Source organism: Aspergillus pseudotamarii (assembly GCF_009193445.1).
Source record: "Aspergillus pseudotamarii strain CBS 117625 unplaced genomic scaffold BDV38scaffold_19, whole genome shotgun sequence".
In the NCBI taxonomy this organism is placed as follows: domain Eukaryota; kingdom Fungi; phylum Ascomycota; class Eurotiomycetes; order Eurotiales; family Aspergillaceae; genus Aspergillus; species Aspergillus pseudotamarii.
The window spans coordinates 145300-169580 of NW_022475033.1; the positions used below are offsets into that span (position 1 = coordinate 145300).

The 24281-nt window shown below is 48.4% G+C and overlaps 10 protein-coding genes across 10 annotated transcripts; 5 read left to right on the forward strand and 5 right to left on the reverse strand.

Moving 5' to 3' along the window:
* Positions 1-493: 493 nt before the first annotated feature.
* On the forward strand, positions 494-2924 carry BDV38DRAFT_291818 (amine oxidase; the record flags this gene model as incomplete). Its single annotated transcript, XM_032061844.1, has 4 exons — positions 494-835; positions 893-1472; positions 1528-2436; positions 2510-2924. The coding sequence occupies 4 exons, from the start codon at positions 494-496 to the stop codon at positions 2740-2742; spliced, it is 2064 nt and encodes a 687-aa protein (XP_031914824.1). The 3' UTR covers positions 2743-2924.
* Positions 2925-3283: 359 nt separating this feature from the next.
* On the reverse strand, positions 3284-5079 carry BDV38DRAFT_270301 (putative cyclopropane-fatty-acyl-phospholipid synthase; the record flags this gene model as incomplete). Its single annotated transcript, XM_032057130.1, has 4 exons — positions 3284-3493; positions 3560-4311; positions 4386-4872; positions 4969-5079. The coding sequence occupies 4 exons, from the start codon at positions 5077-5079 to the stop codon at positions 3284-3286; spliced, it is 1560 nt and encodes a 519-aa protein (XP_031914825.1).
* A 961-nt stretch (positions 5080-6040) lies between these two features.
* On the reverse strand, positions 6041-7873 carry BDV38DRAFT_243762 (uncharacterized protein). Its single transcript, XM_032054252.1, has 3 exons — positions 7406-7873; positions 7113-7349; positions 6041-7054 (listed from the first exon to the last, which is right to left on the reverse strand). The coding sequence occupies exons 1-3, from the start codon at positions 7656-7658 to the stop codon at positions 6279-6281; spliced, it is 1266 nt and encodes a 421-aa protein (XP_031914826.1). The 5' UTR covers positions 7659-7873; the 3' UTR covers positions 6041-6278.
* A 287-nt stretch (positions 7874-8160) lies between these two features.
* On the forward strand, positions 8161-8920 carry BDV38DRAFT_281693 (tropomyosin; the record flags this gene model as incomplete). The annotated part of the gene is made up of 3 exons (XM_032059612.1): positions 8161-8178; positions 8385-8689; positions 8758-8920. The coding sequence occupies 3 exons, from the start codon at positions 8161-8163 to the stop codon at positions 8918-8920; spliced, it is 486 nt and encodes a 161-aa protein (XP_031914827.1).
* A 289-nt stretch (positions 8921-9209) lies between these two features.
* BDV38DRAFT_281694 (rRNA-processing protein RRP17) lies at positions 9210-9916 on the reverse strand (the record flags this gene model as incomplete). Its single annotated transcript, XM_032059613.1, has 2 exons — positions 9210-9680; positions 9740-9916. 2 exons carry the CDS (start codon positions 9914-9916, stop codon positions 9210-9212), a joined length of 648 nt encoding a protein of 215 aa, XP_031914828.1.
* Positions 9917-10210: 294 nt separating this feature from the next.
* On the forward strand, positions 10211-11333 carry BDV38DRAFT_281695 (Ac45/VOA1 transmembrane domain-containing protein; the record flags this gene model as incomplete). Its single annotated transcript, XM_032059614.1, has 5 exons — positions 10211-10305; positions 10378-10676; positions 10737-10841; positions 10894-11130; positions 11194-11333. 5 exons carry the CDS (start codon positions 10211-10213, stop codon positions 11331-11333), a joined length of 876 nt encoding a protein of 291 aa, XP_031914829.1.
* Positions 11334-11664: 331 nt separating this feature from the next.
* On the forward strand, positions 11665-13527 carry BDV38DRAFT_59905 (uncharacterized protein). Its single transcript, XM_032063609.1, has one exon. The coding sequence runs from the start codon at positions 12155-12157 to the stop codon at positions 13169-13171; it is 1017 nt and encodes a 338-aa protein (XP_031914830.1). The 5' UTR covers positions 11665-12154; the 3' UTR covers positions 13172-13527.
* Positions 13528-15519, reverse strand: BDV38DRAFT_59904 (EXS domain-containing protein). Its single transcript, XM_032063608.1, has 5 exons — positions 15253-15519; positions 15140-15189; positions 14393-15075; positions 14018-14331; positions 13528-13957 (listed from the first exon to the last, which is right to left on the reverse strand). Exons 1-5 carry the CDS (start codon positions 15335-15337, stop codon positions 13884-13886), a joined length of 1206 nt encoding a protein of 401 aa, XP_031914831.1. The 5' UTR covers positions 15338-15519; the 3' UTR covers positions 13528-13883.
* A 270-nt stretch (positions 15520-15789) lies between these two features.
* Positions 15790-17095, forward strand: pex10 (ubiquitin-protein ligase peroxin 10). The gene has a single exon (XM_032063610.1). It carries the CDS (start codon positions 15880-15882, stop codon positions 16999-17001), a length of 1122 nt encoding a protein of 373 aa, XP_031914832.1. The 5' UTR covers positions 15790-15879; the 3' UTR covers positions 17002-17095.
* Position 17096: 1 nt separating this feature from the next.
* Positions 17097-19413, reverse strand: BDV38DRAFT_59962 (3'-5' exonuclease). The gene has a single exon (XM_032063611.1). The coding sequence runs from the start codon at positions 18809-18811 to the stop codon at positions 17663-17665; it is 1149 nt and encodes a 382-aa protein (XP_031914833.1). The 5' UTR covers positions 18812-19413; the 3' UTR covers positions 17097-17662.
* Between the last annotated feature and the right edge of the window lie 4868 nt (positions 19414-24281).

The window sequence follows — 24281 nt, forward strand, 5'->3', positions numbered from 1 at the left end:
TATACACTCACACCGTCCACTTCTTGCGTCTCGAGCAGGCGATAGGTATCCTTCGTACGAATCGGCTAGTACAGATACTGTAGATCTTTAAGTAATCATACTGTGTAGAATTAGATAAGTACTAGTAGATGTCTGTATTTCCGGGGTATGCTTGAGGCAGCCCTGGAGCAGATTAGAGCATCCCCACAAGTTGACAGCGACCTTACCTAATATGGCATGTCCATGCGCCATGTGGAAACGCTTCTTGATATGCTTCCTCGACCACTATCTATAGTTACCCTGAACCGCCTTTATGGTGGCCAACTCTCAATGCCACTGACTTATATAAAGAGCTTCTCTCGCTCTTCCTATCCATGATACTTCATCCTTCACTTCAATATTCCCTCCCTAAGACGCTCGTTGTCTATCCTTGACCATTACTCACACTTCTCCTCACACTCACACACACACATATATATATATAAAATACCCTTACCCGTAACCCCTTCTCATCATGTCATTCACATCTCAAGAGACAACATCGACAACATCGGGGAAGCTTCACCCGTTTGACCCCGTACGACCGGAAGAGATTAGACTCGCTGTGCGCATCCTAGAGGCATCATTTCCTGGTGTTCCACTGCGTTACAACCGCATTGATATTCATGAGCCCATTAAGCAAGATGTCCTTCCCTATATCGAGGCAGAACGGCTAGGAAAGCCTCTCCCACCTAGACCAGCACGTCTTTTGTATTCCTACTTCAACCGTCTTGACACCGGCGTCTGCATCAAGGCCTTGATGAATGCTGATACCAAGTCTCTCATCTACGCAAAAGAGTTCCCAGAGGGAGTGCAGGTGTGTTTATCTTCATGACGATCTTCCCCGGCCAGCCTTTGCTAACAATAGCAACAGCCACCAATGGATGTTGATGAAATTGCCGGTATCGAAGAGCACTGCATGCAACACCCGGCAGTACTGGCAGAAATTGAGAAGCTCAAGCTTCCGCCTGGCATGACAGTCTGCAATGACCCATGGATGTACGGAACTGACGACCCCAACGAGAAAAGGCGACTCTTCCAATGCTTCATGTATATTGTAGAGGTGGACCACCCCGAGAACAACCATTACTCTCTGCCTTGCAAGTTCTCTCCTGTATTTGATGCCCGGACAAAGGAATTGGTCCGTATGGATTATCTTCCCGGTGGCGCAGATCATCAGACAGTCGAGACTCAGCCGTGGGTACCCGTCAAAGGCGTTCAGTATGCCCCAGAACTTCTAGATGAACCACTCCGGACGGATCTCAAGCCATACATTGTTCAGCAGCCTGAGGGTGCTTCCTTCTCCGTTGATGGTAACACCGTTTACTGGCAGAAATGGCGCTTCAGGGTCGGATTCAATTGCCGGGAGGGTCTTGTTCTCCACAATATCACATACGACAAGCGCAACGTCTTCTACCGCCTGAACGTCTCGGAAATGACCGTGCCTTACGGAGGTAAGCATCACCATATCCCTCTCAAACACACCATTATCTAACAGATCCCTCCTAGATCCCCGAGCCCCCTACCACCGCAAGCAAGCCTTCGACGTTGGCGACGTCGGCTTTGGGCTCAATGCCAACCAACTCTCTCTGGGCTGTGACTGTCTAGGCCATATCAAATATTTCGACGGCTACAGATCCGACTCGAAGGGTAACCCCATCCTGTTGAAGAACATAATCTGCATGCACGAACAAGACAACGGCCTACAATACAAGCACACAAACTACCGCTCAAACGCAGCAACCGTCAAGCGCAACCGCCAGCTCGTCCTCCAGATGATCTGCACTGTCGCGAACTACGAATACATTTTTGCCTATATCTTCGATCAGGCCGGAAACGTTGAGCTTGAGGTCCGTGCAACAGGCATTTTGTCCACCGTTCCCTTCGACAACCTGAACGGCGAGACCGTCCCCTGGGGTACCAACGTCGGCCCTGGCGTCATGGCCCCCTACCACCAACACATGTTCTCCCTCCGTATCGACCCTGCAATCGACGGTTTCAAGAATACTATCTACTACGAAGATAGCGTGCCGCTCCCCGAGGACGAGAATAACCCCTACCTGGTCGGCTACACCACAGAACAGACCGTGATCGGCAAGTCCAGCTCCGCAAACACAGACGTTAACCGTCACCGCGTTTTCAAAATCCGTAACGACAACGTCATCAACCCCATCACCTACAAGCCCGTCTCATACAAACTCATGGCAGCGCCTAGCCAGATGCTCCTGCTCCCGAAGCACGCAGTGGGACATCAGCGGGCCGAATTCGCCAGCAAGCCGATCTGGGTCACCAAGTATCAGGACAACGAACTATTCGCCGCAGGCGAATTCACGAACCAGAGCAAAAAGGCCGAGGGTGTCGAGACCTGGGTCCAGAGAAACGACGATACTGAAAATGAAGACGTGGTGCTTTGGCACAGTAAGTCCTTCCTTCTTTCCTACCACTAAGACAATGATAGCAAGGTAAAAGGAAAACTAACGTTAACTTTTAGCTTTCGGTCTCACTCATAACCCTCGCATTGAGGATTTCCCTGTCATGCCTATGGAGCGTATTAGCGTTATGCTTCGACCGGATGGCTTCTTTACGAAGAACCCGGCTCTGGATGTACCTCCTTCGTCTCAGGCCTTCAATAGATCCACTCTTCACCCCGAGCCGACGCCGGCTGCGGCATGCTGTTCTGGTGTTGGAGGCAGTAAGGCGAAACTCTACAAGCGTGTTGACTAAGTGAGATGTTTGGCGGGGTTCGGTTGGTGTAAATGCGACCTCTTTTTGTATATAGTTTAAGCATTATGACATGGATGAACTGTGATATATCAAATGTATTCCTCACTTTTGTTTGAGCACATATTTAAGATACAGATTACCATAGTGTAGCAGTACTCCGTATAGACACAAGGAATCAGCCCGTATACGCATCATTTCTATTCTCATTAATACATGTCTCCTGTGATTTATAACCTGCTTGCCCCACGTGGGGCCGAAGTTATACAAATCAAGATGGCTATAAACATACATAACAGCTATCAATGAAAACATACGTCTCTTCTTTCCCTTCCTGGGGAAATATTTCCTTAACTCTTTTCTTCCCGTAGTGGGACTAAAAACACATTTTTCATTAACCCTTTCAAAGGCATTTCCGTTGCTCCATGAATCATGTCATTGGATCCAATAGGCTCGAAAGACATAGGTCATCCATGCATACACCGGGCAGGGAAGTAAGTGTGAACTAGAGGCGTTGACCAGTATTCACATGCCAGCGTCAAACTTAGGCCTTGGGAGTGACGTGGGCACTGGGCACGGCGCCGTGACCGACAGAGTCGATAGCAGCTTGACGGGCACCCTTAAGACCGTACTGAGTGTTGATACCCTCGATACGGTGGGTGGAGTTGATGTTCTTGACAAGAGTGAGCTGCCAGCAGGTGGCACCACCCTGACGAGAGGTGATGGTCGAAGAAGCAAGGAAGTATTCCCAGATCTAACAGACGGATGTTAGTTGTCTCTACTTCGACGTAGTAGTGCATTAGCACCTGGGAGGACTTACTCTGAACCATCTCTTGCCATACTTGGCCTCAACCTTCTCACGGTTGCCCATCCAGTTACGGTACCAGCGCCAGAGAGTAGCAGAGTAGTGGACACCAATGGTGTCAACAGCCTTGATCTCAAAACCAGCGGCCTCCAAACGGTCGACAACAAATCCAAGAGGGGTGCTAGCGTCGGCACCGGGGAAGACATACTTGTTCATGAAGAGACCCCAGATAAGATCCTCGTACTGCCAGGACTTACGGAGACCAGCAATCTGGAGGAAGAAAACACCGTCGTCGTCCAGCATGTCATAAACCTGAGACAAGAAAGTAGTGAAATGGCGCACACCGACGTGCTCAGCCATCTCCAGGCAAGTGATCTTCTTGTAGCCGCCTTCAACGCGAGGAGCGTCACGGTAGTCCAAGCACATAATACGGCTCTGGGAGTCCTCAATACCGGCCTTACGGAGACCATTGTTACCCCAGGCAGTCTGGTTACGACCAAGAGTGATACCAGTAACTTGGGCGCCATAATGAACGGAAGCATACTTGGCCAGAGTACCCCAACCACAACCAAGATCGAGGACGGTGTCTCCGGGTTTCAGGCCAATCTTCTCACAAACCACAGCCAGCTTGTTGTCCTGCAACTCCTCCAAGGTCTCCTCCCGATCGGGATCACTGATAACTCCAGATGTGTAGATCATGCGTGGGCCCAAGAACCAAGCGTAGAAATCGTCACCACGGTCATAGTGATCACGGACCTGCTCCTCATCTGTAAAATTTCACCAGTTAGAAAGGCAATTGCGCGCGCGTGATTTTTCTGAGTTTGTGATGGCGGCAACATACCTTGGGAACGGGTGTGCATCAGCAACTCGGGGATGAAGCCGAAGAGGAAGTGCTTGAAAAGACCCATGGTGAAGCGGAAGTTGGCCCAATCGTGGCGGAACTCGAGGCACTCAAGGGCGTCACCCTTGAAGTCCACCTCACCGTTGAAGTACTTCTCGTAGAAGACCTCCATGGGGATCTTGCTCTTTCCGCGGTAGGCAGCACGGTCATGCTCGCTGTGGAAGTGCAGGTAGTGTTCGACGGGGCGGCCAGCATACTTGGCCTTTTCGGTCTTGCGGGGGGAGATGGATGAAGCGATGGACCAGAAAGCCATCAAAATAGGGATAGTAGTGAAGATTGCGAAGAAGATGGTGGTGTAGAAACCACCACCAACCTGACGGGCCAGATACCATGGGATGAGCAGAAGCAAAGAGAACAGCAGGATGTTGGAGAAGCTATCACTGCCCGGAGAATCCGCTGGGACGGGGGCATTTTTGATGGCCGGATACTGTGTAGGTAAACTATTAGCGCGAGCTGTACACAATTGGCGCTCGCAATTAAAGCATAACAAGCCATGTGTTTTCTATCCAGGGTCCGAACTTACCGACGTTGTCCTCACACCACAGGGCTCAGCGGGAGTAGTGCAGGAGGCAGGGGGAGTTTCAATGAACTCGAACTCCTCAGGGGACTGAGGATGGATCTTCGTCTCAGCCATGACGAATTGACTGAAGCGGAGGAGAGGGGAGAAATGGGGGGGGAGGGAGGATGAGGAAGGAAAGAGAAAAAGAAGGAGGGTGTCAGAAGATGTTGACCTGAGGCGGCCGGGGGGGGGCTGCTGCTTTAGTTTCCGTTTGGTTAGTTTGCCTTGCTTGTATTTGCGGTGGGCGCCGAGGAAAGGAAAGTGGACGATCAATTGATTGAATCCACCACCAGGGACCCAGAATTTGTCCTTGGATTGGGTTTCTAATATTTCTCAGTTTCTTGATTGTTGTGAGCTCAATTGTATTCGACCTCTACATTTTTACATTTACATCAGACTCATGGGTATGAGTGAGTGAGTGAGTGAGTGGAAATTACACAGCTTTGTTTAGGTGTCCTCCGTGATACTCCCTGGGATAACAAGGACAGCTTAAATTGTCCCAGGGACCCGATTGAGTTTAGTGGACCGACCCTAACTGCAGGAGCGGTGAAGCCATCGAATATAGTAAGGAATCCTGTTTACTTAGTGAGACGTTTACCTGCGAGAAAGACGCAGGATCATTGATTAATGGGGATAGAGAGAAACGTTTCGATTATGAAATCGAGGGATGTACACCATGCATACGTACTGGTCCCGTACCTGGTGGATATTACTGGTCCAATAGATGAGGTCTGGCCGCAGAGCTTCAGAGGGTATCCCCAATCACAATCGTCCGAATCAACCATTCCCGAGGCCCTTTCGGGTCCCGATGGACAGTGCAACTTTGGAACCTAAAGCTGGACCCAGACTTGCGGGAGGGTCCCTGAAACATGACCTAAATTTACCTTGACAATGCACTTTGTACTCTGGAGGGAGTATCAATACAAAGATAGGGTAACCACCCAATTTAATGTTATGGAAAACAAGAAAAAAAAAGAAAAAAAAAAGAAAAAAAAAAGAAAAAAATTAGGAAAATACTTTCGACTATTGACTATCACTCGGACGTTGGAAATTCATACATCAGTTCTAATCCGGCTGACCATAAACCCGTGATACTTCAAATAAAACGCCCCCTCCCTGGAAGTCCTTGTCTCATGCAATATTGTACCGTTCCGCCACTCCAACCGTCAAAGCTAAGAAAAACAGAGCTGTATCATACTCCCATTAAAGAAACAAACACCATAGAACGCTAAACCTTGACTCCGGGATATGGAACCGTGCTCATTAACCTCCGTTCACAGCGTCAGCTGGAAATTCAAGCTCTCCTCATCTTCTTCATACACCGGGAGCACTTCCTCAAGATTGGCCGTCAGGTGATCCGCGTCATGTGCAAGAGGCACCATATCAGTTTCGAGGGGAGGGGTCCCGGAAGGTCGCATGTAAGTGTCGGCAGAGAAAATCCCCTGAGGAATTGTTTGCCCTTTCGTAGTGCTGGACGTTTTGCCATGTAGCTTGGACGACACGTCCCGGCCCTTGGTGTACCCTACTGTTGTTTTAGAGTTGGCCATGGCCGCGGTATGATGCATGGATGAGGGGTTAGTCGGCGTCCTGGGCTTTCTTGACGAAAATAAGGACGACGCAACTCTCGGCTTTGGCTTTGGGATTGAAACAGGCCGAGGTCGGAGAGTGCGTTCGGTACCAGAAAGGGCAGTGGCTGCATCACGAGCGCGAACGGTTGGGATGTTGCTGGTATGCTTCTCACGGGAGCTCATGGCGCGGGTACGACGCGTTTCATAGCGACGCGGCGCTGCTTCCTCCACACAAGCCTCATTCTTCTCGCTGTCACTGGGAACTTCGAAACCGATGCTCTCAACTTGTTGTAAGATCATGTCATCCATCATTTTGTCGTATGCGATAGAATCTTCTTGAAGCTTGCGCTCCCTCTTGGTCAGACCATCGGGACCGATTTCAGAATGACCATAAACTGTTTCTAACCCCAACGCCAAGTTCTTCGGTTGAAACTGAGGGAATGTAGTATCATATGTAACTTCATCAGGAATATCTGGGAGCTCTACACATTGTTAAATACCATGACCTTCTACTATGCCCACGACTCATTGGAAACATACCTTTTGGCTTCGGCGGCATGTATTCAATGTCGGGAACATCGTCTTCAGTTGGTTTATCCTGTACCTCGGCCTTGTTTTGCTCCACCAGCGGGGCAAACTTTTTCACTCTCTGCGTGGAGGCTCTTTTGCCCGTCTTCTCTGGCTTTAAAGTCCCAGCGGGAGGCGCAGGGGTCTGTAAGCCACGAGCTTTCGCATTGGTTGTTTTCATGCCCAACGGCGCGCGTTGACGGGTCTCTGCTATCGCATCTGTCAGCCTCTGCGCAAGACACGCCATGCTACCCCTCCAAGCATACCCATTGGTGTAACAAAAGCATCCTTGACAGATGGTTTCGCAGCTCCATTCTGTTTACCAGCTCCCTTCACCGTTTTCTTTCCAAACGCCAGCGGATCATTTTCATCGTTCAATGGGACTTTAAATGGTGTTTTCGGTGCGCGGGCTCCCGGGGTTTTGGGCTGTAGTTGTTTGACACCTTGGTTCAGAGGTTTGGACGCGGCAACAGTCTGATGAGCGTGCACCAGGTTCTCTTGGTCGCGGAGGGCCAGCATAGTGGCGGATATCAGATATCACTGATCATGCACAGCTGAGAATATAGGTATACGTTGTTGGGGTCAAATCCGAGGGTCGTCTGAAATCGCAAGAATTGGCGAGGTCGTGAAGATATGAGTTGTCTGTCCGAATCTAGACGCCCGACGCACCTTACCTAGCAGAGTATTTTGTGGTGGTTGCCCGTGGAGACAGGCGGTCGATCCCTTGGGACCGGTCGGCAGCCAATCCGTGGGTTGGCCGCCACAGCCAGACACCGCCCTTACTACTGGCTAAAAGGGGTTAGAATCGAACTGACCAGGGCTGACCGCCAGGAGGCAGTCACTCCACCTCCTTCCTCTTCTCCCAAAACCAACTCCCAACATTTGAACACGTTATTGATTCTGTCGGGTTTCTCGCTGAGCGAAAGCCTTTATAACTTGCTACTCGTATAAATTCTTCTTCTCGAATAGATATTTGTCTTTTCTCCCGTACAAACAATTTTAACCTTCTTTCATCGCCAATATGGACAAGATCAAGGAGGTGAGTTTCCCTTCCCCCCCTGTTGGCGGGGTAGCTTTTAAGCTCCCGAAAATGCACATGCATCACCCTATCTCCTTACGTGACCTTCCCTCATCATGCATCACGGTATACTGCGTGGCGGCGATTAAAGGGATGCCATCTTGACTCGCGTTCACCGGAATAATAAAAAGTGAAGATGGGAAAAGGGGCTGACGGGCAGCGTCTAGAGAATGAACGCCCTCCGTCTGGAGGCTGAGGAGGCTCAGGAGAAGACCGAGGAGTTGAAGAGCAAGGTCAAGACACTGGAACAGGAGAACCTGGCCAAGGAACAGGAGATCACATCCCTCAACCACCGCAACCAGCTTCTTGAGGGTGAGGTGGAGAAGTTGGAAACCGCTCTCAAAGAGGCCAAGGATGCTGCCAACCAGAGCGCTCAGCACGACACTCAGAACGAAACCCTTCAGAGACGCTTGCAGCTCTTGGAAGAGGAGCTCGAGAATGCTGACAAGAATACCCGGGAGACAGTTGAGAAGTATGGTTTTCCTTGGAACCCCTTTTTATCGTCGGCGAACAATTACTAATTTTGCTGGTGTTCAATAGGCTCCGCCAAACCGATGTTAAAGCCGGCCACTACGAGCGCAAAGTGCAGGCCCTCGAGTCGTCTCGTGATGAGTGGGAAAGCAAGTATGAGGAAATGGCAAAGAAGTACGCCGAGTTGCAGAAGGATCTCCACGAGTTGGAGGTTTCTATAAGCAATGTTTAAGGCTAGGGTTGCCTGCAGATGCAATATTCTGGGAAAACCTCGGCTCAACCTTTCTTCTAACATAATAACTTTTTTGTTCCCTGCGTGTTGCAGATTACTCTATTTAGCATTTGCCATCAGGAGCCGAATCCAGTAGCATCTCTGTCTCATCATTTTGTCATCCACTTGCCCTCTGTCTATACCCACTTGCCCACAGTAACATAGACCATAAAGAATGGAAGTCTCCTTGGGGGTATTGTAACGCCGACTGACTCGAAGATGCATGGATTTGTGTGGTGATTAACCTCCACTACCGTTCTCTTCTTGCCTTCGCTTTCCTGCTGTTTGAAAGGCGTTCTTTCTTGCGAGTGAGCTGGCGTTCCGCCTTGCTTTCGTACCGGAACTTCTTTTTCTTCTTTTTGGGTTTGTCCGATGCCTTCTTGGGCTTTTCTACCGGTTTCGGATTGGAATTCGCTTCGGATGTCGATTTCTCTTCACCTTGCTCTTCGTCCGAACTATGCTCCTGTGATCGTAGCAAGCCCTCCCTAGAAGCATCCATCTCTTCTACTGTCACCGTGGTATACTTGTCTTCATCAATGTATTCCGCTTCGTAGTCCACTGCAGGTGGCTCTTCAAACCCTTCCCACTCCTCATTATCTTCGCCGTCACTTTCTGAATCCGAGCCTGAACTTGCTCCATCTTCTTCTTGCCTAAGTCTCTTTAGTTGATTCTGATGCTCCTCGAGAGCGTTTTGAAACTCTGCTTCTCGCTCCTCCCGAATCTTTGTTCGCGGTTAATAAACGTATTTCTACTGAGATAAAGTATCCAGGAATGACTAACTCGTTTCCGTTCTTCTCTCTTCATCTCTCTAGCCTTCTGCTCTGCAACTTCTTGCGCATGCTTAATTCGTTGTTGCTTTCGCTTGCGAAAGCCTGTGAGGAATTCATGGCGGGCAGAATGATCGAAGGTGATTTCTTCGACTTTGCTCGTCTTTCGCCGTTTTGCTTGTGGCCCCATGATTCTATGTAGAAAAATGAAGTATTGTTATACTGTGGAGAGTATAGAAAGAAATAATTGCGTTAATAATGCATTTATTCAGTGATATGGTTTCGATATACAAGGGCTTAAAAAAAAAAAACAGCGCATGCACGATGATCAAAGTGAAGCTAAGCCTTGCCGGTGATTTGGGTCGACCGCCTCCGAGCCCCGTTCGGCCAATCCTCCAGCCTGTCTCCAACCATCGTACCTCCGGGGACCCTTTCACCGTTCGGACAGCCTGTGCTTGTCTGAAGCTAAATCCCATCCACCACTATGCATTTGAGCAGCTTCTCGCTGCTTGCTCTGGGAGCAGCAACGGCTAATGCCTTCCGTGACACCTCGCCCTTCTTCCTTGCATCGACGTCTGAGTATGTTATGGCGGCAGTCATTCGAGTTATCGCGGGTAGCTCCTCAAAGAAATAGCTAACAAGCACCTTTAGGATTCTCTCTACTTCATCCCAACTCAAAACCGCCCCCTCCTTGTTAGATGACCTCTCCTCGAAGCTTAGCTCGTGTCCCTCCGACTACTATGTCATTGCTTCCCAGCCCGGTGTTCATAGCACCGACTTCTCGACTCGCAAGTCCGCACCCCGTCTGGGCGCGAAGATGACGGGAAGGGATAAGACTATCCGGTCGACTGCGACAGTCAATGAAGTTGTTGGTGTGCTCAAGGCGAAGCAGATCCAAAGCATTATCGAGAAAGAATGTGGGGCGCAAACTACTGTTATCGATGGTGCCTGTAAGTTCTGTGAAGTCAAAGTCACAGATACATTGAAATCTGGCTAACCAGGTACTTTAGCTGGCTCTTATCCATCTGACTTTGGCACCGACCCCCGAGTCCTTCTTATTGATTTCCCTGTGCTCCCTCTGGGTAAGGAGAGGGCTCAGCAGCTTTCTGACAATGGTGTGTGAACAATCCAAGAATGCAACGTGCAAATCTTCTAATCGTGCTGCAGACGGCCTACTTTCTGATATTATCGAACGGATCCCTTCGTCTAAGAAGTACACCATTCTCTATGTAACTTCACCGAGGGAATTTGGAGAGTCCGACTCGGGTATCTATCAATCCGAAACTGATCCCTACCAAGATCCCGTCCACATGGACTTGAAGCGGGACTTTGCGGCGCATAGTAGTCGTTCGGAGCCTGCATCTAACAAGTCACTCTTCCAAGAGTATCAATACCTCACACCTGGTGCGACCTTGACATACACTGCCCCTCTTAAACATCATGAGTGACGGGAACTAACGTTAATAGGCCTCTTTATGGGACTGATGGCAACCTTTGTCTTCATTATGATTTTGTATGTCGGCTTTAGCGCCCTTGCCAGCCTGGAAGTTCCTTACGCTGCTTTTGAAAAAGATACGTCCGCCAACGTGCAGAAGAAACAGCAGTGATTAGTGGTTGGTGTCGTGGATAGAGGTCCTGGAATCGGTTTTTATTCTTTAGTTCGGCATGACAAATCGGTTGAAAGTCGGTCATCAACTGCTCTAGACCATCAAGGTTTTATCGTGTATGCTATGTTGTATATTCCATGCGTGTTTATGGGTCTGAATGTTAGTTACGGATTTTTCAAAACTGTCTGACGTGCACTCATGCAGGCCCCAATAAGACCTGCTTTGCTTCTCTCGTCAGTTAGATCATTAACTATGCCATATATGTGTGAGACTAGCGCGAGGCTTTTGTTGAGACAGGAGCCCTATATATAGGGCATCACGTGAATTTGACTTCTCCGCAAGATCAGAGCCTAAGGCAGAAGATACAAGGCCCGTGACGGGGCAACGGTCGTGGTCTTGGATCTCCTGTCGCTGATCTCCGGGGGGGTAAACCCACTCATGATTTGCCCTCACCTCTCGCTTCGTAATTTGCTATAAACCTTGCTGCACTGGCCAACAGCGTTTGTCTTTCACTTGGCCATTCTGGCTATTTTATGCGATCGTTGCACCTCCGGAGTAGATCTGGTTGCTGTCGATCCAGTGTTTTGGTGGAGACTATCCGATAGAGATCCACGTCCCACAACTTGCGACAGACAGCCGCCATTGCATCCAAACATATTTCTGACCACAAAGCCTGGTAACTCTTCATCATCTCAGAGTCTATATATCTGCTCGGATCGTCAGCGCGACATACCGGGCGCAATCGTTCTGGCCCACAACTCATTCCCATCTGAAACAATTGACATCGATATCGCTCGTTCACTCGCTAGACTGTCTTAGCAATGAATCTTCGAGCCGCGGGCCTTCGCAAGGCCAGCCGCCATCCCTCTTTTACATGGCTTTTACTCATCATCGCCGTTCTGATGATGGCGCAAACATCCCTGGCACAGGAGACTACTGGGGGTGACCCTGCGCCGACAACCGACGTAACAACGAAGGAGACTACTACAGCTACGAGACAAGACGACACTACCACGACCTCAAGGACCACAGAAAGATCCACAACAGACAAATCAGCAACCACAACAACAACCGAGTCCTCAAAATCTACAGACCCCAGTACAACCTCCTCCTCAACGAACGATTACCCTGTGGTAACGGTCCCCCCACTCGCCGATGCACCATACATGCAAACATCAGATACCCCGGAAGGAACTGTCTTCATCGCCGTCGGCGCAGTCCTAGGCTTCTTGGGCCTCGCACTCCTCGCCTGGCGCGGCATGGTCGCATGGTCCGTAAACCGATCCGTCCGCAAAGCAGCCATAATGCAATCCTCTGAGGCAAAAGGACTCCTTCGCCACAGGAGAAAGAGATCAGCCCATCGCTCGCACGGCGGCCCAGCACCAGCCGTCTCCTTGGAAAAAATGGGTGGCGGGCACCGCACTAACCACCGCTCCTCGAAAGGCCCAAGATCCAACAGCGGGTTGTTCTTCTCTCCCACGGCTGGAATGCACAGTGGCGGAAATAGAGGCTCAAGCTATCTCCCGGCGGGATATTATGCTGCTGGTAGTGCTGCGGCTGGTAGCGGGAGCCACCAGAGTATGCATTTCTCCGCGACTGATCTTCCGGGCATGGGCCCGCAGGCACAGGGGTACACGAGGACAAAATCGGGACCCAGCCCACCTGGCACGCCTACCCATGCTCCCGGTGGTGTCTATGAACCTCAGTTTAACACTTCAAGGTTTTCACACATGGCGTCCAATAGCTCTGTTAATCTTGCATCTCCTACGCAAGGAAGGACCCCGAGTGCCTACCTGGAAGATCTGTTCGAGAATCATCCTCCCAACAATAGACAATAGGTTTGGTGATATCCCATTCCAAAATCGGATGCTGTAGCTAAATTTCACCTTTACTGTCCCTGTTCTATTCTTACTTTTCCCTTTTTTACATTCGATGGCAAATATCATTTACATAATCTTGTTATATAGTGTATGTACATCTCTCATGTCATGAGCAACCGTCTTCAGCGTTCAGGACCACGCACGTTTCTGGATAGCTTTCCCTTTTACCTTTTGGCTTTTGCAGCGGTAAATTTAGGCGATGGAGTTCACTGGAGGTCAACTAGACCATTATCCATGAAACTTTGGGTGTGGAATTTGTTGAATTTTTATTTCGTTCCTGAGTTACACTTCATCATTTGGGTCTGCCTGTCGATATTGCAAATGTTTATTACCCACATGTCTGTAGTGCAGTTGCATGCAGAAAATAAAAACAAAAAAAGAAAAAAAGACCTGCCACTATGTACTGCGCACAACTATATCTCGCAATGCTTGCCGAATTTCATACAGATGATCACTTGAAAATCGTTCGCTTGGTCGAGGACGCGATATGGATGGTCCAAGAAACGGACCGAATGATGGGCCAGACGCTCGAAGGGCGTAGCAGAGAATAACAACAACTAAAGTGGAATACATACATAATCACAATAATAAGTCCTACATCCGTGGATATACCAAGTCATGTCATTTATAAAAAGGGCGGTGTTCAACAGCTTTGAAGTACGGCCGCGGTTCAGTCCGCATCCAATTTGCCGTTGAATTCACCGAGAAGAATGTCATCAGGGGCCGGTCCACGGCTGTTCCTGACTATAGATACCAAATTAGCATACATTCTTAGTGCTTTCAGATAGGCGAAATGCGACTCACCAGATTCGGTCTCCACACGAAAGAAAATCCACATCCACCGGCGTGCGACTTCAAGGGACATGAGCAACCAAATGCCCACCTCCGTCTCGCAAAGCCAGACAAACCCAGGCATAAACCTGGACAACCATGAAAACCGAATAATCAGATCTACAAGAATAGCAAGATAGTACTGCCGATCAGCAAAATGGCGGTGCCGGCGTAATCCGTAAGGATGATGCGCGTCACGGCGCGATGAAGTTAGGAGGGTCAGGTCCCAATCTTTGGTGACGTCCCAGTAGAAAGAATAAGAGGAGTTGACAAAGGTGAACATGTATCTAGGATGTCGTTAGCCAACCTCTACCCCTTTCAAACTTATATCAGATACAAACAACATACAATAGTCGTGACAAACTCATCTCGCTGTATCCGTAGCTCTCCAGGGGGTTATAGTTCCTCAACTTGGAGGTAAGGTAGATGACGGGAAGCGCTGTAGCGTATTTCAGAGCGTTGGCTAGGTGCTGACCGCCCTGATTTTCCAGTTTAAAACCAGCTCGACGTACACGCACATATTCAATCAGACACTGCCGAAATCGGATAATACTCGGAAGAGCAACGACCAGGGGGATCACCCAATCGTGTCCACATTTGCGATCCGGCTTGGATGTGCTGGAAACACCCGAGGTAAAGAACATGCAGAAAGTAACAACCAAGTCCGCTAGTACTTTAGCATAGCTAGTCAACGCATCGGCAAGTAGGATGTCTCCAAATTTCCCATCTTGGGCTTCTGCTAATCCACCAATGCTAATCCGCTTCAGAGTGACGAACAAGCGATGTCTACCAGAGCGCGCGAGACGGTTGAAAGGGAGAAGGAGGATTATGAAGAAGATAATGAGGTATGACTGTGGAATAAAATCCAGAGACTCGACCCTCTCAGTAGAGCCATGGGTAGCGGCCCAGAATATAAGTAGTGAGAGCAGCAGGGGGATTGTCAAGAGAGTAGCTAGATGGTATGTCGAGATGTGGTGGGGTCGCTGGGACGAAGATTGACGGGCAGGATATCGGATGAGCGCGGGGACATCCTAATCGAGAACGGTAAGATTTTATTCAGGGAAGATATCAAATTGAATAGAGGGGTTAACCTACAATGTTCTTCTTGAGAAGATATTGGAGATTGACCCCCCAACCCCAGAAGCCTGTACATTGAAATCAACATCATTGAAAACATAACAGAAAAGCGCCTGTATCTCTCGGCTTACCAGCAACCAAAATGACGGCCACGCGATAGGGAAAAGGAAGAAAGAGACTGAAGCGATCCAATTGAGCATGTTGATCAGGACCCATATTCCATTGAAGCGGCGCGGGACTACAGCGCCAGCACGGAGAAGATTGGGGAGATAACGGACAAGAAGGTCAAAATTAAAGAGGAAGACAACAATAGGGGGATATAAAGAGACGAGCAGATGCGAAAAAAAATTGAACCAAATAAAGAATGACTAGGGGTGAGTTTGAAAACCAAAATTTACACACTCATAATTATTAGACGGAAAATGAAGACGCTCAGGGACGCTTTCAGAGAGTCCAGGCGGTTCCGCGCGGCTGTTCGGATTGGGAGGAGGCACACTTGTCTGTTTCGGGTCTAACTCCTTACAGGTTGAGACTTCCAAATTTGGCTCCAGGTTTCCAGGTGGTATCTGGTCACGTGAAGAGACACATCACGTGTGGACTGCCGAGGTATACCGTATCGCCGCTGCGGAGACTCATTCTCCGGGAATGATAACCACGTCAGTTAACAATGATAAGACGGTAGAGCGAGCTTTCTTCGGTCATCCTGACTTTGTACTAACACTTCACATCACCTCAATCGCACTATACATACAGTGACAATGGCAGACGAAGACTTCTCTTTGTCTCCTGCAACTTCCGCCTCGGCGCCCAGTCCCTCGGCGCATTTCTATCCATTCGCGACGTCTCCGGATATCATTAGGTCCCATGAAAAAGACGTATTCCTTACCTCAAATCTAGTACAGCAAGCTCAGAGTATCATCCGCTCACTCCGAGGAGCCCGATTTGCTCATACCTACTCCGAAACCATCAAGAACCTGACCGAGATCCTATACTTTTCCCTGACTACTCTTATCGGCAACCGAACGTTGGGGGAGGAATACTGTGATCTTGTCCAATTGGAAGATGACACACTCCAGCTCCCTTCTCTTGTCAGGCGGGCGGGGTATATTGTGAGCAGTATCATTGTGCCGTGGATCCTTCAGAGGATCTTACCAGCTTTCCGCCAGCGGCTACGGGCGAAGCTTGAGCGGAGCATCGCGCGGCAACAGCTTAAGGCCCAACAAGCCAGGGAGGGGACGAAGCCTAGCAGGAAAGACACCTCAAAGGCACCTTCTTTTTTCACGAAATTACGAATTCAGAAGTATATTCTGGAACACCTTGATTCCATCACGTCATTGAGCCCTATCTACGCTGTGAGCATCGCGACCTTCTACTTCACCGGCGCGTACTATCATCTGTCGAAACGCCTTTGGGGCCTGCGATATGTATTCACAAAGAAGCTTGAGGAAAACGAGCAGCGGGTCGGGTACGAAGTGCTAGGGGTGTTGCTTGTTTTGCAGATCGCGGTACAGAGCGTGCTGCACGTCAAGAAAGTAGGGCTCAGCTTGCAGCAAGAAGACATTGAGACAGAGGCGACCCATTCTACGGGCCAGGATGATACCTTGATCCACTCTATTGAAAATCCGCCAACACTGCCGCTTCTTTCTGCCGCTGATGCCCGGTATGATCTCTCAGACGACTCCAGTGCAATTCCTTGGATTCCCTCAGGGCAGCAAAGCAGGTGCACACTTTGCTTAGAACCCTTCAAAGACCCTAGTGTCACCACATGCGGACATGTATTCTGCTGGACATGCGTGCGAGACTGGGTACGCGAGAAGCCCGAATGTCCCCTGTGTCGACAAGATGTCCTGCTGTCTAAAATACTGCCTCTGAGAGGTTAGTTCGAGCCATGTGTTCTCTGTATATACTATAGGATATGGTCGTGCATAAATCAGCGTTTGATATCTGGTCCACATATAGTCCTGTTTATCGCCCAGTTACTTTGTTCATGTTGTCGTTTCCGGTCTTTAGAGAAATAGTATACCCCCTTTCTCAAGTGATCTGTAATAAGGAGCATACGAAGACCCACAATGGTTCATTTCAGATATATTGATTCCACAATTCTTGGCATGGCTTTTGCAGACTTGGCATAATAGCCCCTGTCATGATATGACCAGAGCGTCAGAATGTGATGATATTAAAGTCAAAGGAGTATTGCCGAATATACGGCGCTTCTCATGAACACGCTATCTATGCATAGTGCCCAAGACATGATTTAGAACTTCCCGAGCCCCGGCCATGGCTTTATTTGTTATTCAAACTATTGAACTCAACAAAGAGACCAGATTCAGGAACGTTCCTTAGTCCCCACTAATAGAGTATCTATCGGCTCGATAACCTCAACTTCCTCAGGCTCAGTATTCAAAGGAGTCTCATGGACGATCTGGATTGGTAAATTCAACTCAGCATGTGCCGGCAAAGGAGGCACTGGATCTAGAGCCATCCGTTTCTCATTCATAGTATTGAACAGACACACGCATGCGAATGGATCAGCTGCAGCGTCTACAATCCGATCCTTGTTAGACAATCCTTTATGTTCAGGGAAATGTACAACTCACAGTGAACTTGCGAATAGTCTAGAGCAGACGCCCAATCACTGCATCGAACCTCAACGTCTTTCGTCAGAGGAATCCCAAAGTGTTCTTCAACCTGTGCGCTCAGATTGACAGTCCTCTTATTAATTAGCCCTGGATTCGACTGGCTGTACTTGACCAATTTGTACAAATGGCTCAGTTCAAAGATGGCGCGCGTATCGATCCCAAGGTACTTGCGCAACCGCGTGCAGTCTGCTTTGATCGATACGCCAGCCTTTGTTATACCCGGAGACTCCAGGATGCGTTTCAGAGTAGGGGGTACGAGGTCTTCCGCACCCCTCGCTGGTCTAAACATAGCTATGTGGAAGAGTGCGATTCGCCTCGAACTCGCAAGCTGAATTAGCGATACATTCTTTAGTATGCCGTCCGCCGCGGAGGCGTTGGCTTTCCATTCTATGTCGAGTCCAAGAATGGATTCGTCCGAAAACAACCCCGATATGGTTTCAGCGCTTTCTAGGGTTTTACAGTAATGTACAAGGATCTCCTTTCCATCTGGCGATTTGTACAGTCGGTGACTCCAAAATTTGTGCGCTCCTGAGTCGGGAGCGAACTTTGGAGTTGGGTTGTCTTTGGGTAGCTGAGGGCACGAGTCCAGAGCCGGGATTGATGGTTCGGATTTGACGACGTGGGAAATTTTATCCGAATCCTGAATATGCTTGACTGTCAACTGAGCTGTAGAACTGGATGTGCATGACCTTTTGGTGTTTGAGTGAATGGATGGATGTTCTCGCCTTCCAGAGGCACCCTCCACCCGGGGACGTGTACGTTGACTGGTACTGAAGCTTGATATGGGGCACTGCGCTTTCGCACATAATGCGGGACACTTAGAGTGATTTGGGTATCGCTGGCTATTGCAGCTTACAGTCGAGGGCTCGGATCGTTCCAGTCCCTTCAGAATTTCACACTGTACGAGGCTATGTATAAAAGATTTGCGAGAAATATCTCGTAGTTGCCCCTCATTTGGATCAGCGACGTCGATTATACGACGGTTTCTGAGCTGACTCTTGAAGCCGGTTTTGACCAGGCTAGTGACATGAGCTAGCGTTGTTCGAAACATGGCTGTGGTCGAGGAAAAAGCACGGCTTCCGCCGGTCTTGACATTCAAAACTTCCTGATTCTTCAAAAGACACGGCCTGCGTGTCAACGTTGAGTAGCTAGAAGTCGTGATATAGCCTGTATCAATCGTAAGGACAAGTTTTGAATTAGCAACGGAGGCTCGAGAAGATGTGAGAGCCGGGCTTTTATACGAAACGCCACACCGACTGAGAAACTGTCAGCTAAGAGATCAGATGAAAGGAATCATGAACCAACGCGGCTTTCTCGAGTCTATGGAGCAAATCATTGTGCACAACAAAGTCTTGTTGATGCTTTGTCGTCTGCCATAAAGGGTGTTTCAACCCTCTTAGTAAAATTCGAGAAGGCCGCATATCTCAAAGCAGTCATACTGAATGCGCCTCCTGATAATAACCTATTGATATAGCAGGTAGATTGTAAATAAATTCTTCATGAACCATTGTATGATTAAGTTGAGAATAACCTTCATGTCCCTGAAGAGGTGTTCGTAGACCTGATTGGCCCAAGTCTATCGGGTCGGATAAACGTGCATTCCCTCCCGCCAAGATTGTCCGAATGGGAATGATCGAGGATCCGCCCAACAGCGTGCGATTTCTATATCAAGCCAGACGAAACCTTTCTTGCAGAGGAGAGCTCCAGTGGTTCAAATATAGAATCAACACCTTATACTTTCTCGGTTTAGTTCCGCTCATCACTCACTTTACCCACAATGGCTTCTCAACTCCTTCCCCTCGGTAATGACCCAACCATTTGTGTATTGATGAAGCTCCTCGCTAATAATTTTCATAGAGCTGATCGACAAGTGTGTTGGTTCTAGAATTTGGGTCATCATGAAAAATGACAAAGGTTAGTTGGTTTGCATATGAAACACAACGGTCTCCTGACACTCTTACAGAATTCGCCGGTACTTTGCTCGGTTTTGATGACTACGTCAGTAAGTTACTTTCTATCCTCTTATTACATTTCAAATAACCGGATGGTAACCTAGTCTAGACATGGTTTTGGAAGATGTGACTGAATTGTGAGTAAAGCTAGCTATGTAGCTTCTCTTGACTCTCTTGCCTCTGGTCACGCTCTGCAGATAAGGAACTAACAGTAACACAGCGATTACTCCGGCGCTCAGATTAAGCTTCCCAAGATCTTGCTAAATGGAAACAACGTCTGCATGGTACGGATAATATGACCTCTCCCTCGATTTTTCGTCGTCTTGCTAACGTAACTGCAGTTGATCCCTGGTGGTGAAGGACCGGTCGGTAGCTCTTAGTTTCTTGATGTCCAATGCTTTCTACTTGCTTTAACGAAAAAAAGATTTTGTGAATGATGATCAACGATATCTTATAGATTCTATTGTAATTGCCAAAAAAAAAAAAACCTACACTAAATCCGGCCTTGCTTCTCGTACTATCTGGGATGTTGAGTCGATTGTGTCACTATGTGCAAACATCTCTCCTCGCGGTAAATATAGCTTTTGTATGGCAGAGATATGAGCCAGCGTGATCCGCAGGATTTGAGCCTATCAAGATTTCGAATATGTGCATTGAGTCTAGAATGTCTTGCTGTGGCGAATAGGCTGGCCACAGGTCATTGACCCCAACGAATGGGCAATGATCGAAGTTTATCATTGTAAGGATAACATCTAGCTGAAGGGGATTCGTCATGCTATGAGCATGCAGTAGTTCACGGCTTCGAGAAGGGCACCCGGCTACTAATTCCTGTATCGATACTGTACCTTGACTAAGCTTGATGGCTTGGTAAAGTGCGCAGGCAAAAGGCAACTATCGATATCCTAACATTTTGCTTTGTGAGCGATATCTAATATAAACTGCTGTCTGGCCGGTCGGTTTAAGTTCACGCATATAGTGATTGAGGAGCTGAACTCCGCCGCTATGAAAAGGAGCTATCCTACCGGTTCCTGAAATTGTGTCGGCGCAGTATAATGACGCTCAACTACAAGGTACTCTATCACACATGGAGTCTATATAAGTAACAGCAACCGAGCACATAGACGCATGGTCTGTAACTCAAACCGGAGGCGGTCTATAAATTGGGGATAGCTGTTGTCCATATCTCAGTGAGTTATCGATAATACCCCGCCTAGCTCTAATAAAAGAGACAGTCATCCATTGCGCAAGGCATGAGGGAATATCAAACGGGGTTTGAAAGAACTGTATGAGGTTGGTAGTTATTTAAAGCGGCAAAGGCCAGGGTAGATGGATAACGAGAGGAGATAGTAGAGGCAGGAAGCTTTCACTTGTTAGTTCGGGGCAACCAGGAGTCAAGCAATTGGTCTTGCGTCTTCCAAAGAGTTACGCAAGGAACACCTGTAGTTATCCTTAATCTAGCGGGGCCCTTTGAGCGATAAGTTACCTTAAGATAGACAGACTGTCGCAAGCATTTGGTGTAATGATATCTGACATCATCTCCCTCACTCCACGCTTAAGAAAAACGACATGGCAGAATTCGATCAAAGGTCTCGACCTTCTGGAACTTGGAGGGACGATTATATTCCAGGAATATCCCTTAATAACCGATATTGCTAAATCTGGTAGTACCGTGTAGGAATATCACGAATGAAAGTTTTTGACCCACCACAACGCATTGGCATCTGCAGGGCCGGCCCGGTTGGAGTCGGGGATTTGGATTTGACGTCAGGATTTGTTCGAAGCCAAACTTTTCATTGTTGTTTAGAGGCAAATACTGAAGGTTACTTCGCTACCCCAGATTCATGGGGAAGCTGGCTGCTGCTGACGATCTAGAGTGGAAACTGTTATGTAACGAATTGCTTCCCCGCGTTATGGCCGTGGAAGATGTGGGTTTGGGGACAACTTTAACTTACCTTCTTCCAACTGTACTAATTATGATAGAAATGATTAGGAAAGAACAAGGAGGGAAAAGATTATGATATGATACTATGAGGCCTTTCGTGATACATAGAGAAAAGCAGAATGATTGGCAAGTATGGGACATTGCCAGGGAAAAAGCATATTACACAGGTTAAAGTGTGGCGGGGCGGCACAGGTTCTTCTTCTACGATCGTCAGGATTACACGACGCAGGACCAAAAAGATACTTTGACCGGATGTATACCAGCCAAGGGCTGCGCCAGCTCACGCGGTGCGGATGGATTGCTGTTGACTATTAATTCTTACGAGAATTACCGCATTTCTTTTTTTTTTTTTTTTTTTTTTTTTTTTTCTTTCTCCCGTTTTTCTCTGTGTCGTATTTTGGTGACAGGAGGATTCTCAGCACCAACGGAGTCCGATAAATCAAATCCTTGAGACCATGCCACCATCCGAGCTGCTGTGGCGCTGTCATTGGCTGGCATCGAGAGCCACGAGGTCTCCCATCACTCAAGGTGGTATCTGTTGCCACGTCTGATACGAGGATTCTCTGGGCATTTTATGTACGCAGCTCAGTCATTGATTCATTGACTCCTTCGCAACCAAGAAAACGTTATTGACGCCTTGGACTGCGAAGGTTGGTGTCAGCGCCACTGCTGAGTCTAGTATTACGATCGGTGTACGTTGAAGTCTTGATTGGCTCGTCGAAGAAACATGCGCCAATCAAGACATTGCTGGTTTAACGCGATGTTACCGTATCCCCTGCTCGAGATGTGGTTGATCTCTGTAGGTCAAGGCTTCGATTCATATTCTTAGTTCCACGGGCCTATTCCTCGTGTGTGGTTCAGGCGCGCCGCCCGACATACAAAGAATTAAGAATTAAGGTTGATCTCACGCTTTAGCAGCGAACATTTTGACGGCGATATTTTCTCTTTCTCTTTTGTCTATTTATTATACGTACTCTTTTCTTCGCTTGTTCTTACCTTTACAATTATTTATTTGTTGATTATTATTGTTTTTTTACTTTGGGTGCCGCCCCAACGGAACTCAACTAAGTGGTCCATTTATCAAATGATCATGTCAAAAGTTTTCGGAAGGAACTTTTTTCCCAAGTCCAGATGATACCGAGGTCATAAATCAAAAAGATGATTTAGTGTTACCGGTTTGGGAGTGGGCACAGGTCCCAACGAAAGAGCGTGTGGGCCGAGGCTTTCTTGGATCAATGAGAGGAGCCCCTTTCTGAATAAAGAGCTTGGAAGTGATATTACTGCAAGGAGCACAATCCAATCTCGCGGTAAACTGACATGAGGGTTGCCTGATATGCCAAGGTTGAAAGCACGGTCTTCGGCTATTCTGATTACCTATTGAATCATTTGAATGGCCTTGTCAGGGACTCAGACCGCAACCGACATGAACGCCAGGACTCCGATAGTGGCGCCAAGGCACATTGGAGACTCACTGTTCTTTTGCCTGCAGGAACTCGCCAATATGATCTTCGTTAGCAATCTCGACTAAGATCCTGATCAATGGTCCGAGTCGGACGTTGACCGTTTCACTGCTGAAGTCTGAACTGGCGCACGTCACAGATGAAGCAAAGATCTGAGAGAGGACCCCTTTTCCGGAACCCCTTCTGTGCTGGTGTTCTCCCGTCCTTCCATGCATTGGTCGTCCTTAGCACAGGAGAATCGAGCGAGTAGGATGTCCTCCGAAGCGTATCGTTCTAGTCTAAAGGAGCAAAAAGAAATATGAGGGCTTTCGCTTTAAGTTTTAACTAAGTTAGACGCGGTAGCTAGACGAGGACGACAAACGTCGCAGCAGATGATTTTGCAAGGGTTTCCAGGTTATTGTATGTCATAGAAACACGGAACAGGCATATGTCGCGTTTTCATCAATTGGCAGCTGCACCAACCAGTGTAAGCGGATTGTGCAGACTTCCGACCTCTACACACAGATTTGTATGTACGTACTTAGTATACGGCATACTGCCGAGGGCTCGGAGAAAAGGAATTATTCCTTGATAGGACTGGGCAATAGTATAGCTAGTCAACAGCACTCGGTAATGCCTCGAGTCTCTGAAACCACGGAACGCACCATCTCTGACACGGCTCTGGGCAACAACAACTCTTCTTATCTCTGCAGATGTTGGGGATGTGATTGGTTTCAGATGCCAACCGCGTGGAAGTTAAGTGGGGGCGATCGATTCCCAAAACGCTCTGGTCTAGCGGGGAACGAAAGCTGCAGGCCGCGAACGGCCCTCTTTCCTCCACCCCCCCCTTCAGCGCTTCCTCCCGCCGTTCATAAGATGATGCTTTTCTTCCTCTGGCCGCAATGGTGATATACCGAAACAAAGCATGGCGTTTGCCACTATTCTGGAAAGTTACAGACCGTTCAATCATTTATTACGGTAAGGTTGGGCAGGTGTACTTCAGGTACCAGCCATTCCACCAATACTTGGTCGCTTTTGCGGCTTCTCGTCCTTTCTACTATATGTATCTTGCATGTGAAGCTCACGTATGATTGCAGGGCCACGCAGCGTATCTCGTGGCACTAAGTTCTTACCTCTACGCACCTCAGACAATATATCAAGTGGATCAGGTGTCATCTTCTGATAACA

Bases quoted from the DNA above. Each gene is read 5' to 3' on its own strand.
- BDV38DRAFT_243762 (XM_032054252.1), bottom strand. From the start codon at position 7,658: ATGCTGGCCCTCCGCGACCAAGAGAACCTGGTGCACGCTCATCAGACT. The intron at 7,350-7,405 runs GTATGCTTGGAG...CAGATGCGATAG, and splicing joins TGCTTTTGTTACACCAATGG to CAGAGACCCGTCAACGCGCG. The intron at 7,055-7,112 runs GTATGTTTCCAA...AACAATGTGTAG, and splicing joins CATGCCGCCGAAGCCAAAAG to AGCTCCCAGATATTCCTGAT.
- BDV38DRAFT_59905 (XM_032063609.1), top strand. From the start codon at position 12,155: ATGAATCTTCGAGCCGCGGGCCTTCGCAAGGCCAGCCGCCATCCCTCT.
- BDV38DRAFT_59904 (XM_032063608.1), bottom strand. From the start codon at position 15,337: ATGGGTCCTGATCAACATGCTCAATTGGATCGCTTCAGTCTCTTTCTT. The intron at 15,190-15,252 runs GTAAGCCGAGAG...TTCAATGTACAG, and splicing joins GGCCGTCATTTTGGTTGCTG to GCTTCTGGGGTTGGGGGGTC. The intron at 13,958-14,017 runs GTGAGTCGCATT...TGGTATCTATAG, and splicing joins TCGTGTGGAGACCGAATCTG to TCAGGAACAGCCGTGGACCG.
- pex10 (XM_032063610.1), top strand. From the start codon at position 15,880: ATGGCAGACGAAGACTTCTCTTTGTCTCCTGCAACTTCCGCCTCGGCG.
- BDV38DRAFT_59962 (XM_032063611.1), bottom strand. From the start codon at position 18,811: ATGTTTCGAACAACGCTAGCTCATGTCACTAGCCTGGTCAAAACCGGC.